This window comes from Gekko japonicus, unplaced genomic scaffold, assembly GCF_001447785.1.
Source record: "Gekko japonicus isolate JY-2015 unplaced genomic scaffold, Gekko_japonicus_V1.1 scaffold2049, whole genome shotgun sequence".
Taxonomy (NCBI): Eukaryota; Metazoa; Chordata; class Lepidosauria; order Squamata; family Gekkonidae; genus Gekko; species Gekko japonicus.
The window spans coordinates 16,424-35,403 of NW_015171566.1; the positions used below are offsets into that span (position 1 = coordinate 16,424).

General features: G+C 50.4%; 4 protein-coding genes across 4 annotated transcripts in view; 2 read left to right on the forward strand and 2 right to left on the reverse strand.

Annotated features, from left to right (window-relative positions):
• LOC107117618 (ras-related protein Rab-35-like) overlaps positions 1-1,629 on the forward strand; it is a 7,993-nt gene extending 6,364 nt beyond the window's left edge. The window contains exons 5-6 of the mRNA XM_015419766.1: positions 681-805; positions 950-1,629. Coding sequence (XP_015275252.1) covers positions 681-805; positions 950-1,078 — 254 coding nt within the window. The 3' untranslated portion in view covers positions 1,079-1,629. The remainder of the gene's footprint in view (positions 1-680; positions 806-949) is intronic.
• Positions 1,630-2,311: 682 nt separating this feature from the next.
• Positions 2,312-6,401, reverse strand: LOC107117624. The gene is made up of 6 exons (XM_015419773.1): positions 6,341-6,401; positions 4,622-4,815; positions 4,132-4,182; positions 3,370-3,534; positions 3,108-3,273; positions 2,312-3,006 (listed from the first exon to the last, which is right to left on the reverse strand). The coding sequence occupies exons 2-6, from the start codon at positions 4,813-4,815 to the stop codon at positions 2,734-2,736; spliced, it is 849 nt and encodes a 282-aa protein (XP_015275259.1). The 5' UTR covers positions 6,341-6,401; the 3' UTR covers positions 2,312-2,733.
• Positions 6,156-16,653, forward strand: THOC6 (THO complex 6). The gene is made up of 13 exons (XM_015419771.1): positions 6,156-6,232; positions 8,061-8,176; positions 8,269-8,333; positions 8,848-8,951; positions 9,040-9,077; positions 9,177-9,225; positions 9,319-9,390; positions 9,908-10,010; positions 10,864-10,913; positions 12,309-12,371; positions 13,481-13,591; positions 13,799-13,927; positions 15,637-16,653. Exons 2-13 carry the CDS (start codon positions 8,061-8,063, stop codon positions 15,718-15,720), a joined length of 984 nt encoding a protein of 327 aa, XP_015275257.1. The 5' UTR covers positions 6,156-6,232; the 3' UTR covers positions 15,721-16,653.
• Positions 16,654-16,669: 16 nt separating this feature from the next.
• LOC107117610 overlaps positions 16,670-18,980 on the reverse strand; it is a 9,317-nt gene continuing 7,006 nt past the window's right edge. Inside the window, exons 6-7 of the mRNA XM_015419757.1 lie at positions 18,154-18,304; positions 16,670-17,328 (exon numbers count right to left, since the gene is read on the reverse strand). Of these exons, the coding sequence (XP_015275243.1) occupies positions 16,903-17,328; positions 18,154-18,304 (577 nt within the window). The 3' untranslated portion in view covers positions 16,670-16,902. The remainder of the gene's footprint in view (positions 17,329-18,153; positions 18,305-18,980) is intronic.

Here is an 18,980-nt window from a genome sequence, read left to right on the forward strand (position 1 = left end):
GTGTCCGGCTTGTGGGAGGTGGGGATGGGGTGTTGGGGCAACAACAGGGTTTGGGTGGTGTGGATTTGGGGCTGTTGTGAGGACATAAGGTATAGATCTATTTAAACAGCCAAAATCACACCGCTGTCCCTGGCTACCCAGCTGCGCGGAGAATGTCTTCTGGAGGAACATCAGGGCGATTCCTGTATGACAGTCTTGATACAAGATTGCTGCAGTCCTCAAAACCAGTGCCAGATTGCTGTGGCTTTTTCCAGATAGGAACGGTAGCACACTGCATCATCCATGCAGTTGGGAGAATGCCCATGATGAGCATGCAAGTGACTCATGCAAGTGATATGACCGCAAGCTGGCTATTCTTTGTATAATGGCATCCTAGCATGCCCCCGGGCTCAGCCATATCAAGTGAAAGGGTGAACTCCCAGCCAGTTAGACCAAGCTTGTGGAAAGTGTCTTTATTGCTCCCTAGTACAAAGAATCTACATATTCTGGTTAAGATGCCAGAGGATACAGTGGAGCAAATCCTTCACCTGGATGCAGGATAAGGCCTATCCTGAGAAATGTTGTGGTCTGCAGATGTCAGGATGTAGTTCTGGTTTGTGTGTTGAACTTGAATCACTGCACCGTCCTTTGGGAGCTTCTCATTCAGTTTTGTTTCGTTCTGTTTGCTCCCCAACGTTCAGTGGGCAACAAATGTGAAGACCCGTCACGGAAGCAAGTGGACACGGCTGACGCCCGGCGGTTTAGCGAGCAGATGGGAGTGCGGCTCTTTGAGACGAGCGCTAAGGAGAACCTCAATGTTGAAGAGGTACTGGATGGCGGCGGGGCATTAGTGGTGCTTAGGGGACGTTCCTGGTTGCCTGAACAACACGCTTCTCAGTCTGCCTGAGGGGGGGGGTTGCTTGTGAGGAGGTTAAGCCCCTCTGCTCAGTTCTCTCTCCCCTTACCCCAGATGTTCAACGCCATCACAGCCATGGTGCTCCGGACCAAACGGGAAAACCTAGCGCGACTCCAACAGCAAAACGAGGTGGTCAAAATCAACAAGCCCAAGAAGAAACCGACTGTCAAGAAATGCTGCTGAAATGGGGAGGGGGGACTTTTGTCTTTTCACCCCTCCCACTCCAAATTCGAAACGAGGACTGGACACTGTGGGTGGGGGCAGTAAAAATGTTGTGTGTGGGGGTTGGGATCTGGGTGGGAGGGGTATGGGAAAGAATGGCAGCCCCCTCTCCACGGCTGCCGGGATGGAAGAGTCAGATAAGTCCTGAAATTCCTCCTTGCTGGTGGGAGGGACGGTGTCTGCCGAAACGGGGCCGGGGGCAGACTGAGGAGCATTAAAAGATTCTGCTGAAACAAGTGGAGCACTCTGCTACGAGGTCATGAGAAGAACGGGCCTTTCTAAACCTCTGCAGTGTTGCCCGTAAACTCCCCCCCTTTATTTTACCCCTCTGCCCTGCCCCCTTGTTCAATCACTAGGAATAGGGGCAGGAAAACAAGGTGGACATTAACCTTTGAGAACCGTTCTCTGATTTACAGGCTCACTTGCGGTTAATGAGGCACAAGTCAGCGTGAGGAGGACCTAAGGAAGGCGTCTCAACATTTCACCTAGCAATACTTTCCCCCCTTTTGGTTTGCTCCGTTAAGGGCTGGGGTGGGTGGGTGGGAGGACTGCATTCTGGCCCGAGGGATGGGTTGGGAGGTGGGTGAGGAGCTTGGCCATGTTCCCCTCTTCTTGTTCTGTGGGACAGGAGCGTCCCTCACTTCCTACAGACCCTGGGCATTTAGGAGAAAAATGATGTCTGTTCATGACCAAATAGGACTGGGGCTGAACAAGTCTATTTCTTTGCCGGCAGGCTTGGCCTGTGGGTGCCAACTGGTCAGTCCAGCTTCCCCCCCTCCCCCCGGAAACCAACAGGGGGTGTGGTGGGGGGGGGCTTATGTGTGGGGGGCTCATCTCAACTAGAAGTTAGGAGAGGATGGCTGGAGCATCAGTTCTCTGCCCTGCAGTCATCAAGCTGTGTGGGTGTGTCAGGGCTGCAGTCTCATCTCCCCCCCTCCCCCCCCAGTCATTCATCCGGGGCCCCCTCTGTGCAATACGTTTTGCTTCTTGAATTATTTTATATACACACAAATGAATATGTATAGGATTAAAACTTTTTTTGTTTTGTTTTAACCCACTGCTAATGGCATTAAACTTGGTAAGGAGACACCACTGTTCAATAAAGGCGCATTTAGATATGAAACAGACTCAGATTTTTTTTATTTTCCCCAAGATGGGTTATCCCTCCTGAGGTCTTGGAGCCAGTGAGGGCATCACTCTGGGGATGGGATTGAAAGGCTGTTTTTATTGGTAGTCCAGTTGCCGTATCTCAACCTAAATCTATAGGGGGGGATTACAAGGATAAAATGGGATGTGGGGTGGCACATTAAGACCTAAGCACCTTTGGGCACCCTCTTGTCAATTACCGGCCCTAGTAGCCCAACCTCATCAGAGTTTGGACATGAAGCAGGGTTGGTACTTGGATGGGAGACCAACAAGGAAGACAGCGAGAAACCACCTCCTCTGATCTCTTGCCCTGAGGACCCCATGAGGAGGAACTTCGTAGGGTCGCCATGAGTTGGTTGCTTCACCTTACCCTTAGATTCCTATCAGAGAAAAAGAACAAACGGTTGCCCACAATTTACATCTGGAAGAGGATCCAACTATTGCAGTCTACTCGAAAATGTTCAGTATTGCTAAACTGGAGTAAAATGTCTCTGGTAAAACTTATAAGGCTGGATAATAGTGCCATTTGCTGAAAGTCTTGACAGGCCAGCCAGTAAGAAATCAGTGTGTTGCTGCAATGAGGGATGGAAGCTCATATTTCCATCTCTTCTTGTGTCACCCCCACTTCCTGCTGAAGTTGTGCGGAAGCGCCCAAAGAAGACGGGGTTGCCATCAGTGTCCGGATGGTGGGCACCACGGAGTTTCCAGGAGGGCTCCACAGGACAACTTCGGTGCAAGGGTTCCTTTGAGAAGGAGAGAAGTTGGTAGTTATTGATACAAATAATTCATTCTGGACTGTCGTCCTTCCCCATATCCAAAGTTATACTTACAGAGAGAGCAATACCTCTTCAGGTATAAGGCTGACCTCTCCAAGTGACCCCTGGAAGAGGGAAGGAAGCGTCAGCAGGGGGCAGTCCGGCATAATGAATTCCCCATCCACAACTACGTCGCCACAGTCATTTTCCTCTTCCGTCGAACTGGATTCTTCATTTACACTATCTTGGGACAGCCTGGAAGATAGACAGCAAGCCCCACAAACTCAAAGCATTGTCATTCACGTTCCCTGGTGATGTTCTAAAGCACGAAGCTGCAGGGATCTCTTCTACCTGCGCTGCAGTTCTTTGAGTCGTGCGTAGGCCTGCTGCCACTTGGGATCTTCCTCTTGGACTGGGAAGCCATTGGAACCGTACATGTGATCATTGTCCAGGCTGAGGGAGTTAAAGCGGGCAGCCATCTTGTCCTCTGAGAGGAAGTGCTTAGAACCTGGTTCCCTGTGGATACAGGGATAGAGTGAAGGCAACTGGCAAGGAATTAATGGTATGTTTGTCACTCAGTGCTACACACAGCCCTTCACATTCCAGCAAGTTACTACGAAATGAAGGATTCCACAGAGTGGTATGGTATTTCGTGCTATGCTTGGACCCTCCTTGTACTGCACTGTGCCCGTATTAAGCTGGACAGAGAGATTTCAATATATTCAGCGGTATCTGAGGAAAGGAGACATGACCTCAATTCCCGTGAAGTGAAGTTCATAACACCCTAGTGAATATGAGAGAGCCTACTGAGTTAAATATACATGTAAATATGTCTTTAGTGGGTGGCAGCTTGTTCACAGTGTACTAACTTCTACAGAATTGTCAAGACTGAGCACGTACTGGGAAAATAGTAAGATCTAATTCCAGAGGGAGTCACATTATATTTTGCCAGCTAAGGTGCCACTGGAAAGTAAGATGCAGATCATGCAGAGTTCCAACTTGTATGCACAATGAGGAAATAGGATTATGAAGACACAGGGGGCTCTCTCTTTGTGAAACTCCCATCATGCACTGCACTGACGTTATCTTCCCTTCACCTCCCCCCACACTTACTGGTCTCGGTTCTCCAGGTGCCGTTTGAAAGCAAGGGATGCAGGCCGGCAGCTAAAACAAGAGGTTTAGAGTTACATTCAAGGGCCAAAAATCCCACATCCTTGTTACCTTGGTCAACCAGTGTAAGTTTCAGTCAAAACTGTCACATGTCCCAAGCACAGCAGCCATTCAAGGCCTTTTCAGCCTGTTGCCACAATTTTTTCCTCTTTCCCACACCGCATTTTTATTACACCTTACAGTCTACCCCAAGATCACATACAATGTTTAGTTGTGTATCCTTTAACTTCACACTCTTCTCTTGTTTTCAGGGCCATTCAGCTAGCAAAGTGGGAAAGGCCAAGGGTTGCAGGTTTCCTCCTCCATTGTAATTTTGGAAGCACAAAATGGTAGCTATGCCTGTGAATAATGGCACCCCCCCTCTCTTCCCCCCCCTCATTTCCTTCCAACTTTTCCCAATAAAAATCACGGCTAAGTGAAAAGCATTTCTCACCGGGACCGCTGTGTACCAATGGCCTTCACCAGCATGTGGTTTTGCCGCATCCGTGGTATTCTGCGTGGCACTTCCTGCTGCCACTCAGAGGCCCTGCTCTGGCTCCAGCTCACAGCTCGACTTAGAAGGGAGCAGGGCAAGGGGTGGCTGGAGGGAAGCACCAGGGGTGGCTGCTGGCAGGTTGTGGGATCCATCTGTGGGGGGAAACACAAAAGAGTGTCAAACAGATGCTCCTCTCCAATGCAAGGCCCGAGTGTGATTCACTTGGCCCTGCGGAACATGAGGGAAACTTTTCTGGTTGAAGGTTTACTGATCACAGTTTGTTTGAAAGCTACCTTAAAGATGGCTCAGGGAGTCTCAGCTAGTGTTATGAGCCAATGGGGACAGCTTAAGTCATTGTCTTCCAGTGCCGGGGAGCCCTTTCTACTTCGACTGATTTGCAGAGGGGCCCCTAACACATTTGCCACAGAACTCCTGTGTGCCAGAGAGGATTCGGGGAAAGGAACCCATATGGAACCCAGTAGAAGATAACAGGATGCCCCTATAGTTTCTGGGGACAACCTATTACCTTCTACAGCTGCACAGTTGTTGTTTTTTGGGGGGAGCTGCCTTTCAAACATACTGTCATTACAGATCTTTTTATTCAGTCATTCCAAATAACTTCTGTCTGAAAACCACTGCATTTGAGCGGTGGCTCAGAACCTCCACTGGCTTCCTGTTCCTTTTGGGCACAATCGCAGGGGCTGCCTTTGCCCTAGAAAGTCTGGGCTTGGCTATCTGAGAGATGGTCTCCTTCCCTGCCTCCCATGATGGTCTCTACCCATTGGCTGAGAAAAGCTACGGGACTGGCAAGTCTGAACAGAGAGGGCGGGTTGTTCCTCACATTCAGCCCTTCTTTCACACAATCGCAGGGGCTGCCTTTGCCCTAGGAAGTCTGGGCTTGGCTATCTGAGATGGTCTCCTTCCCTGTCTCCCATGACGGTCTCTACCCATCGACTGAGAAAAGCTACAGGACTGCCAAGTCTAAACAGAGAGGGCAGGTTGTTCCTCACATTCAGCCCTTCTTTCCCAACAAACGTTTATTTAAAATACTGAGTCCTTGCTTCTGCTACTGTCCAAAGCGGCTTGCTCACCTGTTACTATCATACGGAGCCCCACTATATGTAACTAGGGCAGTAATGCTATGAGGCAAGGTTAAACCGCTGCTTTTGTTCCCACAATGTAAAAAGGGCCGAGATAATTCCCATGATCCTTAGCACCTGCCAAGTCAATTCAGGCTGAAACAAATTGCTTTGACCTGAATTCTACCTACCTAAGCTGGGTACACCCCTCCCCCTCCCCACACACACACACACACACACAATGTCAAGGATATAAGAGGGATCCCAGCAAGCTTTGCGCCTCCGAGTGGCTATTTAAGGCCGCTCCCATGATGCCTTGCAGCACCCACGCCCAAGCCAAGGGGCTCCCGACAAGCTTTGCGTCTAGTCATGGCCCTGAGGGCGGGGCTCCCGTACAGGAAAGGGCGGGGATAGCCCTTAAGGGGGCTGGGCTCCCCTCCAAACCTTTCCACGTGCGCGCGGTTGCGTAGGGAACGCGACGCCGGTGACGGTTAGTGAAAACGTACGCGGACGGGGGAGGGGGTTAGAACGAGGGGAATCGAGGTAGAATCTGAGCATGCGCACAAAGAATCGGACGCGGGATTTCCCCTCCCTTTACCGTCGAGAGATGATTGCTTACGCCTCTTGCCTGATATGTTAGTTCCCGGATTCTTCCACTGTAGGCGAAGAAACCCCGGGTTGTGAACGGAACAGTCCCGTGTCACGTGACGTTGGGCTGCGCGAGTTGTGCCGGGAAATATTGTGCCCTTTTGGGAACGTTTCTATGCCGGCAATTGGAATCCCGTCATGCCATGCGCTTCCTAGTCCCGTCTTCTCGTGACCGGAAGCCGCTGAGGCTCTTGGGTGTTGTAGTCATTTATTTACAGACCGCTGATTTGAAGGTACCATGAGGAGAATAGTCATAGATGAGAAAATTAGGACGTGGTTTGGAATATAATAGAAATGGAGGAAGTCATGGATACCCCCGCAATGCAGTGCAGCCAGCCAAATAATTTTAGGCAACTAGTTACATTCATTTCTAATGGGACTGCTGATCCTGGAAATGTCCCACTTCCTGTTTTTAAGCAAAACACTGGCTCTACTTTAAATATATTTTGGGTCTGTAGAAGTTCATTCTCTAAGAGTTTCAGGGTTCTAGTGCTGTGGCATGTAAATACACGCAGGCACAGCTTTTGTCTTCTCCCATTAACTGCTTGTCTTGACATTAATGGTTGGTGAGTGCTTAAAAGCTGTGGTTACAGATTTACTGTTGTATGCTTTCTGAAGACAAACTAACATGGGCCCCGGTAACACGGGCCGGATATCGCGGGGGGGAGGCATGGCTAATTGCCCCGGTGCAGTTTGATCCGCGATTACGCAATCAGACGCGCCCGCGGCACACCATGGGTCCTTCCCTTGGCACCAGCGTGTAAATGAGGGACCGGAGGGGAATGCCGCACGCCATCGCGATCACACCACGGGAGTCTGGAGGCAGCCCATGGCAAACGTTTACTAGTACCTTGGAGGTACTACTTTTTTAACACACATTTTCGGCGGAAAGCCACGGGTGTGCTCCACTTCCCAGATGTTGGGGTGTGATCGTGCCCAGATAATCCACCCACCATCCGTGCCTCTCCCGTGGCAACTTTGCCGTGTGACCGGGGCCATTGTCAGATTAACATAAAGCAGGCAGAAAGGAACCTTTAGAAATGCTTAAGTGGAACAATTCAGGCAGCAATAGTTCATATAAGAATGCAGGAAAGTATGTGGCAACCGCCCCCCCCCAAAAAAAAACCCCAACTCCTGAGCCTTTGACATCTGAACGAGAAGGGGGGGGGGGGAAATGAATGAGAAACAGAAATGCAGCCAGTACTGTTGTCCCCATTTGCATCAGCGGAGCTACCAGGCTGAATTATGTCCAGCAGTACAGAGGGATAATTCCAGGATGTGCTTCATACCTTCAAGCCAAGTCCATCCTGCAATGTGTTTCTTTCCACAGCCTGTAATTGTTGTATATACTGCATAGTCTCTGCAGACTGGTGGTTAGTCATGCAGCAGTAAAACAAAATAGATGCCCTTGCCAAGGAACCAGAGGGGACAACTCCATCGGGACGTGAGGGTTTTCCACAGCCTATCTTTTCTGTGCCTGGTAGACGTTACCCAACATGCAGTGTAGCTAAGCAGTGCCAATCTGGAGGAAATCCAAATTCATCTCTTGATTAATCACAACACATATTTTACTTGTGCCCACTTGAAAATTCTCCTTTGAGACTAAAAACCGGGCCAGATTCAGCAAGGCTAATCTTGGAATTACTCCCTCTCTTTGCTCCTCTCACCAGATGGATATTCAGCGGTCCCTTGAGCTCCTGCATATGACTGTCTATTCTCAGAGCATCTCTCCGTGTGGCAAATATTTAGCGGCTGGGAACAACTTTGGGGAGATTGGCATATTCAGGTAACCTGCAAGCTTCTGTTTAGACTTGGCCTCTTCTGTTTCATCAGCGCCCCTTCCTGGATTTCTTACACTTCACCTTTCTTCCCATCCAGCCTCTCAGCAGCACTGAGTTCAGAGGCCAAGGAAGAGAGCAAGAAGCCAGTGGTATCCTTTGCAGGTAGGTGACTTGTAAGGTGACGCACAAAGACCCACAAAGAGCTCCCAGGATGCATTGCACTTGCTCATCCCGACCTGATTACTTGTTAGGCTGCTCCTGGGAACTCCATGAAAACTTTCTAACCTGAATTGCCCTGACTAGCTGGATCTCATCAAAGCTTGGAAGCTAGGCAGAGTTGGCCATATGATTAGTACTTGGGTGGAGGGCCACCAAGGACAACTGTGGTTGCTGTGCAGAGAAAGGCAATGGCAAACCACCTCTGCTCATCTCTTGCCTTGAAAGCCCCATGGTCCTGGGGTCACAATGAGTCAGTTGCGTCTTGTGGTCACACAGTCAATTAGGAGTGATGGTCAAGTGTGGTCACACAGTCAATTAGGAGTGATGGAAAAATAGGTCAAACAGAGGTGTTCCTAAGATGAACTGTGCTCAGTGATGTCAAGCTGTGGCAATCCCACAATGCACTTCACCCCTCATGCTGAATGTGACCTTGAAACATGGTGGCTTCTTCCCACAGGCCACGATGGTCCCATCTATGCCATGGTCTCCACAGACCGTCAGCTACTGACTGCTGGTAATGGTGAAGTCAAGGCCTGGAACTGGAGTGAGATTGTGAAGAAGGTAAGGAAGAGTTCCTTAACCCCTCCCCCCCCTCGCCTGCCTCATTTCTTCTGTGGTGGTGTTAATTCCTTCCTGTCTTGTCCTCTAGGGCTGCAAGGAAGCCTGGAGCAGGAGGCCACCTTACGGGTAGAGCTCCGTCTTCCTCTTTCATTTGCATCCCGACTTTCTTCTCTCGCACACACATAGATACAGACGCAAAGTTCTGTTCTCTGCTTTTCTCCCCAGGAGCAGCCTGGAGGTGCCAGAAATCAACAGCCTTCAGCTCAACCTCAAGGTATGGTCACAGAGCAGTATGGAGAGACAGCTTGGTCCCTGCACAGCTGTTTGGTGCTCACAATCACTGGTTTTTTTCCCTCCCTTCCTCCAGGATAATAGTCTTCTGATGGCTGGGGGAGACTGTGCTATCCACATGATGGATCTGGAGTCCGGAGCCTTTACTGTGAGTCTGGAGGGGGTGGAGAGATTGTGTATCCTGTATTGAAGGCTGTCCCTGCAGCTGTTCTGATCTCAAGGGGCTCGTGCTCAGTGCTTTCTCCTTGTATCGTTCTAAAACTGAATAAATGACCCTAACCCCAAATCTGTCTCCTCTCCCCACCCTGAATTTTTTTGCCAGCTGTTTTCTGGGGTTTTAGTGCACATTTTCTTAGCGGGATTGAACAATCTCTGCAAAGCTGATCTTTCTGTCCATCGGGGTTGAGAAACCTTAATTCTAACAGAACAATTCCTGTATGCATTATTTCCATCTTCAGAGATGTCATCTCTGGCCACTGGATGCTGGGAACTAATAGTACTGGAGGAGTGGATCCTCCTGTTCTGTATGTGACCCCCTCTCCCATCCATGGCAGATGCCTCTTCACTCGGTTTGCTGTTGATACCAGAATACTGGCCGGGCTGTTTTTCTGATTCTGCCTGTTGAGTTTTGCACCATCTCCACTTTCATCTTGTCTTCAACATAGTGTGAGTATCGGGGCCACACAGATTACATCCACTGCCTGGCGCTTCGGGATCAGCTTCGAGAGTGCCTGTCGGGGAGTGAGGACGGTACTGTGCGCCTTTGGGGTGAGGACCTGTGGCCTCCATGTTCTCGCTGGTGTTTTTTCTCTTGCTCTTCCCTTCACATCTGGGCTGCCTGTTTTTGTCTGTGGTGTGCCTTAGTAGCAGCTTTGAGAGGTCCTGCCTCCATGTCCTGCCTCTGGAGGCAGGGCCTTTCGAACAGTGGCCCCTTGCACAGTCACACCCACCAGTATTTGGCTTTACAGTAGTTCAGGAAAATATGCAGGGCCTGCTGAGATTTGTCTGAACTTAGCCTGCTGTTCTCTTATCTGGCTAACTAGCACAGGTAATGTTAGGACCAGTGTTCCCTCTAAGCTGAGTTAGTGTGAGCTAGCTCACAGTTTTTTAGCCTCCGGCTCACACATTTTTGTCTTAGCTCAGGAAGGATGGCTCCAGAGCAAACTAATTTATGTAGTAGCCAAATCTCTTGCTCACAACTTTAATGCCAGCAGCTCACAAAGTAGAATTTCTGCTCACAAGACTCCACAGCTTAGAGGGAACATTGGTTAGGACTCCATTAGCTTTATGTTTTTAGATTTTGTTGGTGGCTCAAATATACTCTGTGCTTATATTGCAAGCTGCTTTAGAATGTTGGGAAAACATGAAAGATTATCTTTGGGTTGCTTTGAGTTCCCACCAGGGAGAAAAATAAAAAAAATAAATAACTGAATGCAAATGCAAACTCTGGATAACTTTCCCAGAATGCTCTGGGACCACCTGCCTCTACCTACGCTGTCTGTCTTTGATTATGAAATTGGAGGGGAGTTCCTGCCCGCCTTTGGCCTCTGTGGTGGGTGCGGATGATGGAGGTGGTTAACTGGGCACTAGCGTCACCTCTGGATCTCCGTTTTGTTTACAGATTTGCGTGCTGGAGGTCAAGTGCAGTGCATCGAAGTGCATAAATACGAGGTATCGGAAGGTCCTGGTTTCTTTTCTCTGCCCTTGTCTTGAGCTGTCTCCCTCTGCCCCAAAGAACAGAAAAGGCTGCCACTCTAAGAACACTTTCCTGGGAGTAAGGCCCCCCCAAAATAAAAGGAGGCTTATTTCCGGTTAGACCTGCTGAGTTGTTCCCCAGTTGTCTTTGTGTCCCTTCTCGCTCACTTGTCTGCTTTCGTCCATCTAGCCATGGTAATTTCTTTTTGGATTTACAAATTTAACAAACTTCACTCACCACAAACTGAAGCCTAAAAGGCTCCCGAGGCAACCTCCAACCAGAAATTAAAAGCAATAGAAATAATAATACCACAGCGCCCACAAGGCAGCCTGAAGGAAGCAGATTATAAGAGCTAAAAACATTCTAAAATAATTAAGAAACATTAGAAAGATTTTTAAAAAACAGCCATAAATCTTTTCTTGATTGTTTCCCCTGGCTTTGTTTTTTGATCGACTGGCTGGGAGAAGAAGAATGTTTTTACTTGGTACTTGAAACGAAAAAGGCCAGATGGAGGGTCATTCTCTGGATGGGAGAGAGTTCCAACTGAGGGAGGACCCACTATTGAGAAGACCCTCTAGCCCTGAGGTCTCGAATTCATTTGTTACCAGGGCCAGATCTGACATAAACGTATGTCACTTTGTCGGGCCAGACCATGTGAGCCATAAAACGTAATGCCAGATACTGGAGATATAAACTATAGACTACAGCAGCTGGTAAGCTCTGAGTTGTTGTATCTTCACTGCAAGGCCCCATGGGCTGGGAAGGGGGTGCAAAGGAAAACCCATATGAGTGGACTGGACAGCCAGCGGTGCAGCACTGGACAGACGCTCCCACGCTGCTTGACTGCTGCAGAAGAGATTGTTCTGCCGTGCTGAAGCCACAGTTGGGAGTGGCTCTGCCCACTCCCCCCCCCAGCAGTCTCCCGCTCCCTCCTTTGCGCTAGTTGCTCACGGGCCACATAAGAGCCCTGGATGGGCCGGTTCTGGCCCCCGGGCCTTACGTTTGACACCCCTGCTCTAGCCACCCAGCTCACCTCTGTCAGCAGGAGGCATACAAAGCCTGAGGGGTTAAGTCCTCTTTGTTGGGAGCAGGTGATCCTTCAAATGAGGACGAGAACTCTGAAATGAAGCGTTTCGCAAAAGAATTAAAAAGCATTTTTTAAGCCTGCAACTTTAAATCAGAATTTCAAAATGTGTGGGAATGTTAAACTCCTACACGATCACAGTGGCGTCTAACTGAAGCAAGATAAGCCTCTGGGTAAGCTAAGCATTCTGCATTTCCAGTAAGGCTGTTTAGGTTTCCGCTTACCAGATCGATCAGCAGCATTCCCACCGCCTTCTGTTTTCAACATTCACCTCCACTCCCCCTAGGAATGCAGCCGGCCACAGAACGGGAAGTGGATCCGTTGCCTGGCAACAGACTCGGACTGGATGGTGAGTGTCTCCGTTTCTGCTGCTGAATGAAAATTGCGAGCTTCCCCAAAGTACCCAAGGCTGGGATGTACCAAATTTGGGGGTTCCCAGCACTCGGTGGGCTTCAACTGTTCTTGGTTGACATCAGCTCCTCCTTTGGAGCGCCCTCTCTCCCCTCCCACCCCGTCTCTTTTGAAACTGAAGTAAGGTAGGACGTTTGAGGGAGAAGCTGTGGCTGAGTCTTCCTGCATCACTTGAGGGAACAACAGGGTTGTCGGGAGCGCTCCTGTTGTGAAGCACTTGTGGGTACCCCAGGCCCATAACGATTTTGGGGCCCTGCCCCCTTAATTAAAAGCCTAGGCCCCAAAATAGCCATATTTTTGAGCTTTGAAGGGCACTTTAGAGTGGCACCTTCAACACATCTCCAACAATCCCCCTTTCCACTAGCCCAGTCCTGCTGATAGACCACCTAGGTTACGGTGAGTCTTTCAGAAGCATTCCCATGAGCCTTTGGGAAACACGCAAAGGCTAATCGGGATGCTTTTGAAAGCTTCACCATGACCTAGGTGGTCTACGGCAGGACTGGGCTAGCGGAAAGGGGGATGATCAGCGAAGTGTTGAGGGTGCCACTCTTGAGTGCCCTTCTGAGCTCTCTTGCCCTGTGGAAGGAAACTCAAAAGGCATTTAAATGCCCTCTGAGCAATGCTCCCTCTAAGCTGTGGAGTCTTGTGAGCAAAAATTCTACTTTGCGAGCTCCTGGCATTAAAGTTGGGAGCGAGCGATTTGGCTACTGTGTAAATTAGTTTGCTCTGGAGCCATCCTTCCTGAGCTAAGGCAAAAATGCGTGAGCCGGAGGCTAAAAAACTGTAAGCTAGCTCACACTAACTCAGCTTAGAGGGAACACTGCCTCTGAGCTATTTTTTTCCCCTAGGAACTGACACGCTGGCTGCCCTGTCCCTTGAAAGGAAGGGCTAGAAACAAGCTCAGAGCCTCCCCCTTTAAAGACAGGCGTTCAGATGACTTAACTTAAATCTAACTGCCCCCTTAAAAATTTAAATGCCCCCCCCCCACAAATAATCCTGGCTACGGGCCCAGGGCATCTGAACCCTTCGTTCTTTCTCCTTCCCCAGGTGTGTGGTGGGGGCCCAGCACTGACCCTGTGGCACCTTCGGTCGGTCACACCCACCACCGTCTTCCCCTTGCCGCAGTGTCAGCAGCAGGTCATGTTCTACCAGGACCTGGTGAGTTGTCTGCCTCTGGGGCTGCCCTCCCACTCTCTTGCTATCGCATCCCCTTCCTTTCTTCCTCCTCTCGACCTCTGCATGGAAGGAATCGAAAAGCAGTGTTTGGTTGGTTTCCTTCGTTCGTTCTTCTCTTCTGTGCCGGGAGTCGTTCTGTTCTCCTCCTGAACGGCGTCTCCCGTCCTCCTTCAAAACTGCCTTCCACAGATCCTCTCTGCTGGCCACAGCCCAGCCATCAACCATTTGCAGATCAGCGGGGAAGTGAAGGCCCAGATCCCCTGCGTCCCCCGGTGCGTCCACTCACTTTCCATCAACGAACACTCCCCAGAGCACAAGGTACCCACTGGGTGGGGACTGGCTGAGGAGAGGGAGTGGGGAGGCCTCCAAGGCTTGGGAGATCTGGGTTTCTACAAGGGGAAGGGGGTCTGGGTGCGATGGGGGGGGGAGGCCTAGATTTGACAGGTGAGGCATCAGAACGTGAGTGGTGCTACCGAGGACAAGACCCAAGCGTGTCTGGGAAGTGGATTGCAAGTGTTCAGCCTCTGTGAGGCAGGCGCTTGCAATGCAGAGAGTGTAAATATTATTACTTTCAGTTTCTATACCGATCGAACCCCGAAGGGTCTCTGAGCGGTTTACATACACAAGTTAATTGCCTATCTAGGGCCACATTTTTACATCGGGAAGTGACTGCCTACCGGCACCCAGGCAGCAGTGCTCTGTTGGTATTCGGCTCCCCACCTTGGTGCCCCCTGGCACTCTTCCTGGCACCCGCCGAGCGTTTTCAGAAGGAAGGTGGGGCTTTTGCCTAGCTAGTCTTCTGATGGGCAGTGCAGATTTTAAAAAATGTTGCGAAGAAGAAGAAGAGTTGGGTTTATACCCTGCCCTTCACTTGGTGTCTCAGTGGGTTACAAACTCCTTTCCCTTCCCCTCCCCACAACAGACAGCCTGTGAGGTAGGTGGGGTTGATAGGAGGAGGAGGAGGAGAGGAGATTGAATTTATACCCCGCCCTTCACTTGGAGTCTCAGAGCGGCTTACAAACTCCTTTCCCTTCCCCTCCCCACAACAGACACCCTGTGAGGTGGGTGGGGCTGAGAGAATTCTGACAGAAACTGCTCTTTTCCAAGGACAGCTGTGCCAGAGCTTGTGACTGACCCAAGGTCACATCAGCAGGTGCAAGTGGAGGAGTGGGGATTCAAACCCAGTTCTCCCAGATTAGAGTCCGCACACTTAACCACTACCACTTAACCAGTCTGAGAGAACTGCTCTTGAGAGAACAGCTCTGAAAGAACGTGTGACAGGCCCTGGCAATGTTCCCTCTAAGCCGTGGAGTCTTGTGAGCAAGAATTCTACTTGGTGAGCTACTGGCAGTAAAGTTGTGAGTGAGCCATTTGGCTACTGCATCAATGAGTTTGCTCTGCAGCCCTCCTTCCTGAGCGAAGACAAAAATGTGTGAGCCGGAGGCTAAAAACCTGTGAGCTAGCTTACACTGACTCAGCTTAGAGGGAACACTGGGCCCAAGGTCACCCGGCTGGCTGCCTGTGGAAGAGTGGGGAAATCAAACCTGGTTCTCCAGATTAGAGTCTGCCACTCTTAACTACTACACCAAACTTTGGCAGCAGTTGCCACCACAGTACAAAGGTCTTCACCGTGTGAGGGGAGGGTGAGCTGCAGCAGGCATTGTGTGGCTGGGTCCGCCTTCTGCGGCAGCCATTTTTATTGCAGCTGTGCCCGTCACACACAGTCAAAATGCCAAAGGTGCCCAGAGGCTCAAAAAAGTTGAGGACCCCTGGCGTAAAGACATAGTACTGAGTGGGGTTCTGGGACGGGAGCATTTTCGATTTAATAGGCAGGACCCAGGATTGCGATAACAAGAAACTTTCTCCCGCAAAAGGGCGTGCAACACTGCTTTCCCACGGGGGGTGCCGTAACACATTTTGGAATGCTGGTTCCGTTCCATGAGAACTGGAGGCAGAACAGGCGTGTTAAAGAGGAGGGGATCCTGCGCACCCTTTACTCACCCCCATCCCCTGCTCTCTCCCATCAGGTGCTCACTGCGGCTGGAAGCAGCCACCGGATCGACGTCTTCACCAACTTCAGTTACCGGGCCTTTTCCCTCACCTTCACCTAGTGCTCTCCCCTGTGCCTTCTCTGTCTCTCTCTCTCCCTTTGGGTAAAGCTATTTCTAGTCTGGTATCAGAACAGGGAACACCTGGGCAGATCCACCTCCTCGGGATCGGCTGCTTTTGGCGAGCGTCACCTATCTGTGCCGCCCAGTTAGGAAGAGCTCTCCTTCTCCTCATGCTTCCCGGGGAGCAAAATTTCACAAGATTTGTGTGCCAGTGACATTCAGCCTTTGTTGCACCCAGAATTGCCACCCCTTCTGCAATCGACAGTGTCAAACTTTGGAGCTCTGGGGTAGAGCAGCCTTTTTTTTGCTCACCCAAGCCTAAAGCTTGGCCTCTGGTGCTGATTGGCGGCCTGTGGGGTCTAGGCCTGCAGGGAGCTGCACACATAGACCTATCTCTGAGTAGTACAGCACAGTGGGAGGGATCTTTACCTCTCCCTTCAGTGCTGGTTGGAGGAATACGTGGCTTTCAGCATGCATCTCCAACCCGGTTTTCACTGCCTGTTCCCAGACGTTATAAGCTATGGAACACCCCTTTGCAAATCAAAGGGACCTGAAGGTATGCAGTTAATCGGGATTAGAGGAAGTGTTTTTCTTCCAGTCCTCAGTAACACCCCCCTTTCCCAGGAGTCTTATCATTTCAAAAGGACCAGAGCTCTTAAAAATTTATGGCATCTTGAATTCCAAGAGGGGAGTAAATTTCAGCGCTCTCCCCCCACTATGGTCAGTTCACATGGTCTGAATAAGGCCTGTTCCCTTCCCTCCTCTGTTTTCTGTCTTCCTTTCCTTTTTTTTTTAACTTTCCAACTTGTGCTCTACTGCCTTCAACATTCGATACCACCTGGAGTGTATGAGCATGCTCAGTTGTCACTATGTACCATAGACAGGAATGCATTAAATCGCTCTCAAACTGAAATGCCATTACAAGCAACTTTTGTTGTGTAATTGATGTGTTTTCAATGGACCTAGAGGCGGCGGCAAGGGTGCGGAGAATTCCACTGTCTGGAAGCCCTTTAATTGTTTCTGTTTCAGTGTTCTGTGCACCTGCATGGCTTTAAGGTTTTTCTTCTGTAATCCCGAGGACTGGAAAGAAAACAGTGTGGTCCTCAAAACTCTGGGAAAGCGAATGACAGAAAGAGCCAGTTCTGAACTTCAGAACAAGCACAGTTACTTGGGAGTCTTCGCTCAGGACTCCAGCCCTTTTCCTCCACCCACTTCCACCTCCTCATACATGTGTTCCTCCTCCATCCTCTTAAGCTCCTTCAGATCTTCCCGATGCTTTTCTTTAAACTGCTGGAGAGCCACCATCTTCTCAGGGCCTTCACCGACACCGCGGACCCCTGGCTGGCCATCCGGAAGCAGGTATCCCACCACGTCGGCCAGCATGGCTTCAGCTTCATGGCGGAGGGCCTGCAAGGCTAAGGGCCCATAGATGGTGGGGCCAGATTTGTAGCCCTTGCTGAAGAGGTTGACGGGCCGCAGGAAGTAGTGAGGCAGGTTGCCTTTTGCGAGGGTGTGAATGAGGATCTTCAAGAGATGCTGCACTGAGGACAGCAGAGTTTCCCAGGGTGCCTCCTGAGGGTAGATTTCACAGCACCACAGCAGAAGGGTCTGCAGAAAATGGAGGGGGAAGAGAGATGTTAACCCGATCCCACAGTCACCATTGGCAGGGGAGGCCCCACAACTTCCAAATGCGTGAATGGCGTTTAGGGGGCTAGGTGGGTGTGCTTCGATATCAGGGACTGTGGGGAGGGAACTGGGGTGTCCGTGCACAACAGACGACTAGTTAGCGAGGCTGAGAGGAAGAAGAGTTGGATTCATACCCTTCACTCAGAGTCTTAGAGCGGCTTACAATCGCCTTCCTTTCCCCTCCCCACAACAGACACCCTGTGAGGTAGATGGGGCTGAGAGAACAGCTCTGAGAGGACTGTGACTGACCCAAGGCCACCCAGCGGGCTGCACGTGGAGGAGTGGGGAATCAAACCCGCCGGTTCTCCAGTTTAGAGTCTGCCACTCTTAACCACTACGCCAAAGGTGATTATACAGTCGAGGTCAGCAGCTGGCATTCTTCAAGAGCGGTGTCTCAGGCAGCGTGGAGGGAAGGGTGAGAGGAAAAGAGTATGGGATGAAAAGATGGGGGGACCCCAAGAGGAGCTGGTGGGGGATATTGCTGGTTGGTCATTTTGAAAAGTATGGATTGGGGGGGGGGGGGAAGCTGCCTTTTCACATCCATCAGTAAGCACTGCACTTGCATCAGGCGTTTATTCCCGCCGCCCCCCGCTTTGCCATGCTGTCTTAAGGGCTAGAAACACGCTTGTGCTTTAGCTGAAAGACATGATCAGGCTGCCCAGCACAAGTGGACAAAGAAAGGATTGCTTCATCTACCCCCCCACCCCCACCCCGGCACTGCATGATGGGTTTGCTTGGCAGATTCACCTTGAGGTGGTAGGAAGATAAGAGCTTGCCGTATTCTGGCCTCCATCTTGTACTGCTGACAAACTTCAGGAGTCTCAGAGCTGCCCGTCTCTGTCCCCCATCAGCATCAACGTCCTTTAGAAGCGCAGCCTCGGCGTTGCTAAATGAGAGCCTAGGCACAGAGAGCGAGAGAGAGAGAGGTCGGGAGCCTCCTGTATTCTTGGCAATGCTTCACTGTCCTGCTACTTTAGTTTCATGACATCTTAATGTTCCAGAGGTAGGAAAGACCCCCAGTCCTGCTCTAAGCGAAGGCAGTCCTCCCATGCCTTCAACAGCTTGTCTACGTGGCACCTCCAAACCAGAGAGAATAATGGATGCCTCTCTAGAAAGCAGACCAGTAGAAAACTCTATGGCATGCATCTATGATTTCATTGTCTGTGTCAGTGGAAATGTTTTCCTGTCTGTAAAGAGGGCGTGTAAATTGTGAATGAGAGTCCTCCCCCTTAGGCATAACCTCTGCAGAGGTACCCACCTGTGTCCACCTGCGGTCATAGGAAAGCTGGGGTAGTGTGGGGTTATCTCTGCAACCCCCCCCCCCCCCACACACACACTTGATTCTGGCAGAGTCACGGGAAAAGCTGCCACCTCCTTTGAGGAAGATGCACTGTCACTGTGTTTGAAATTTAATTTGGAGTGGAGTTAGTTCCTCTGGCATATTCTTTGGCACTTGAATTCAGCTTGCGATAAATTAGAATTTAACTTTAGGCATAGATGTTCTCAGGCATAGATGTCGTTGCAGTTAAGGTCCAAACCAGTTGTAATCCAGGCACCTATCTGTTATTCAGCAG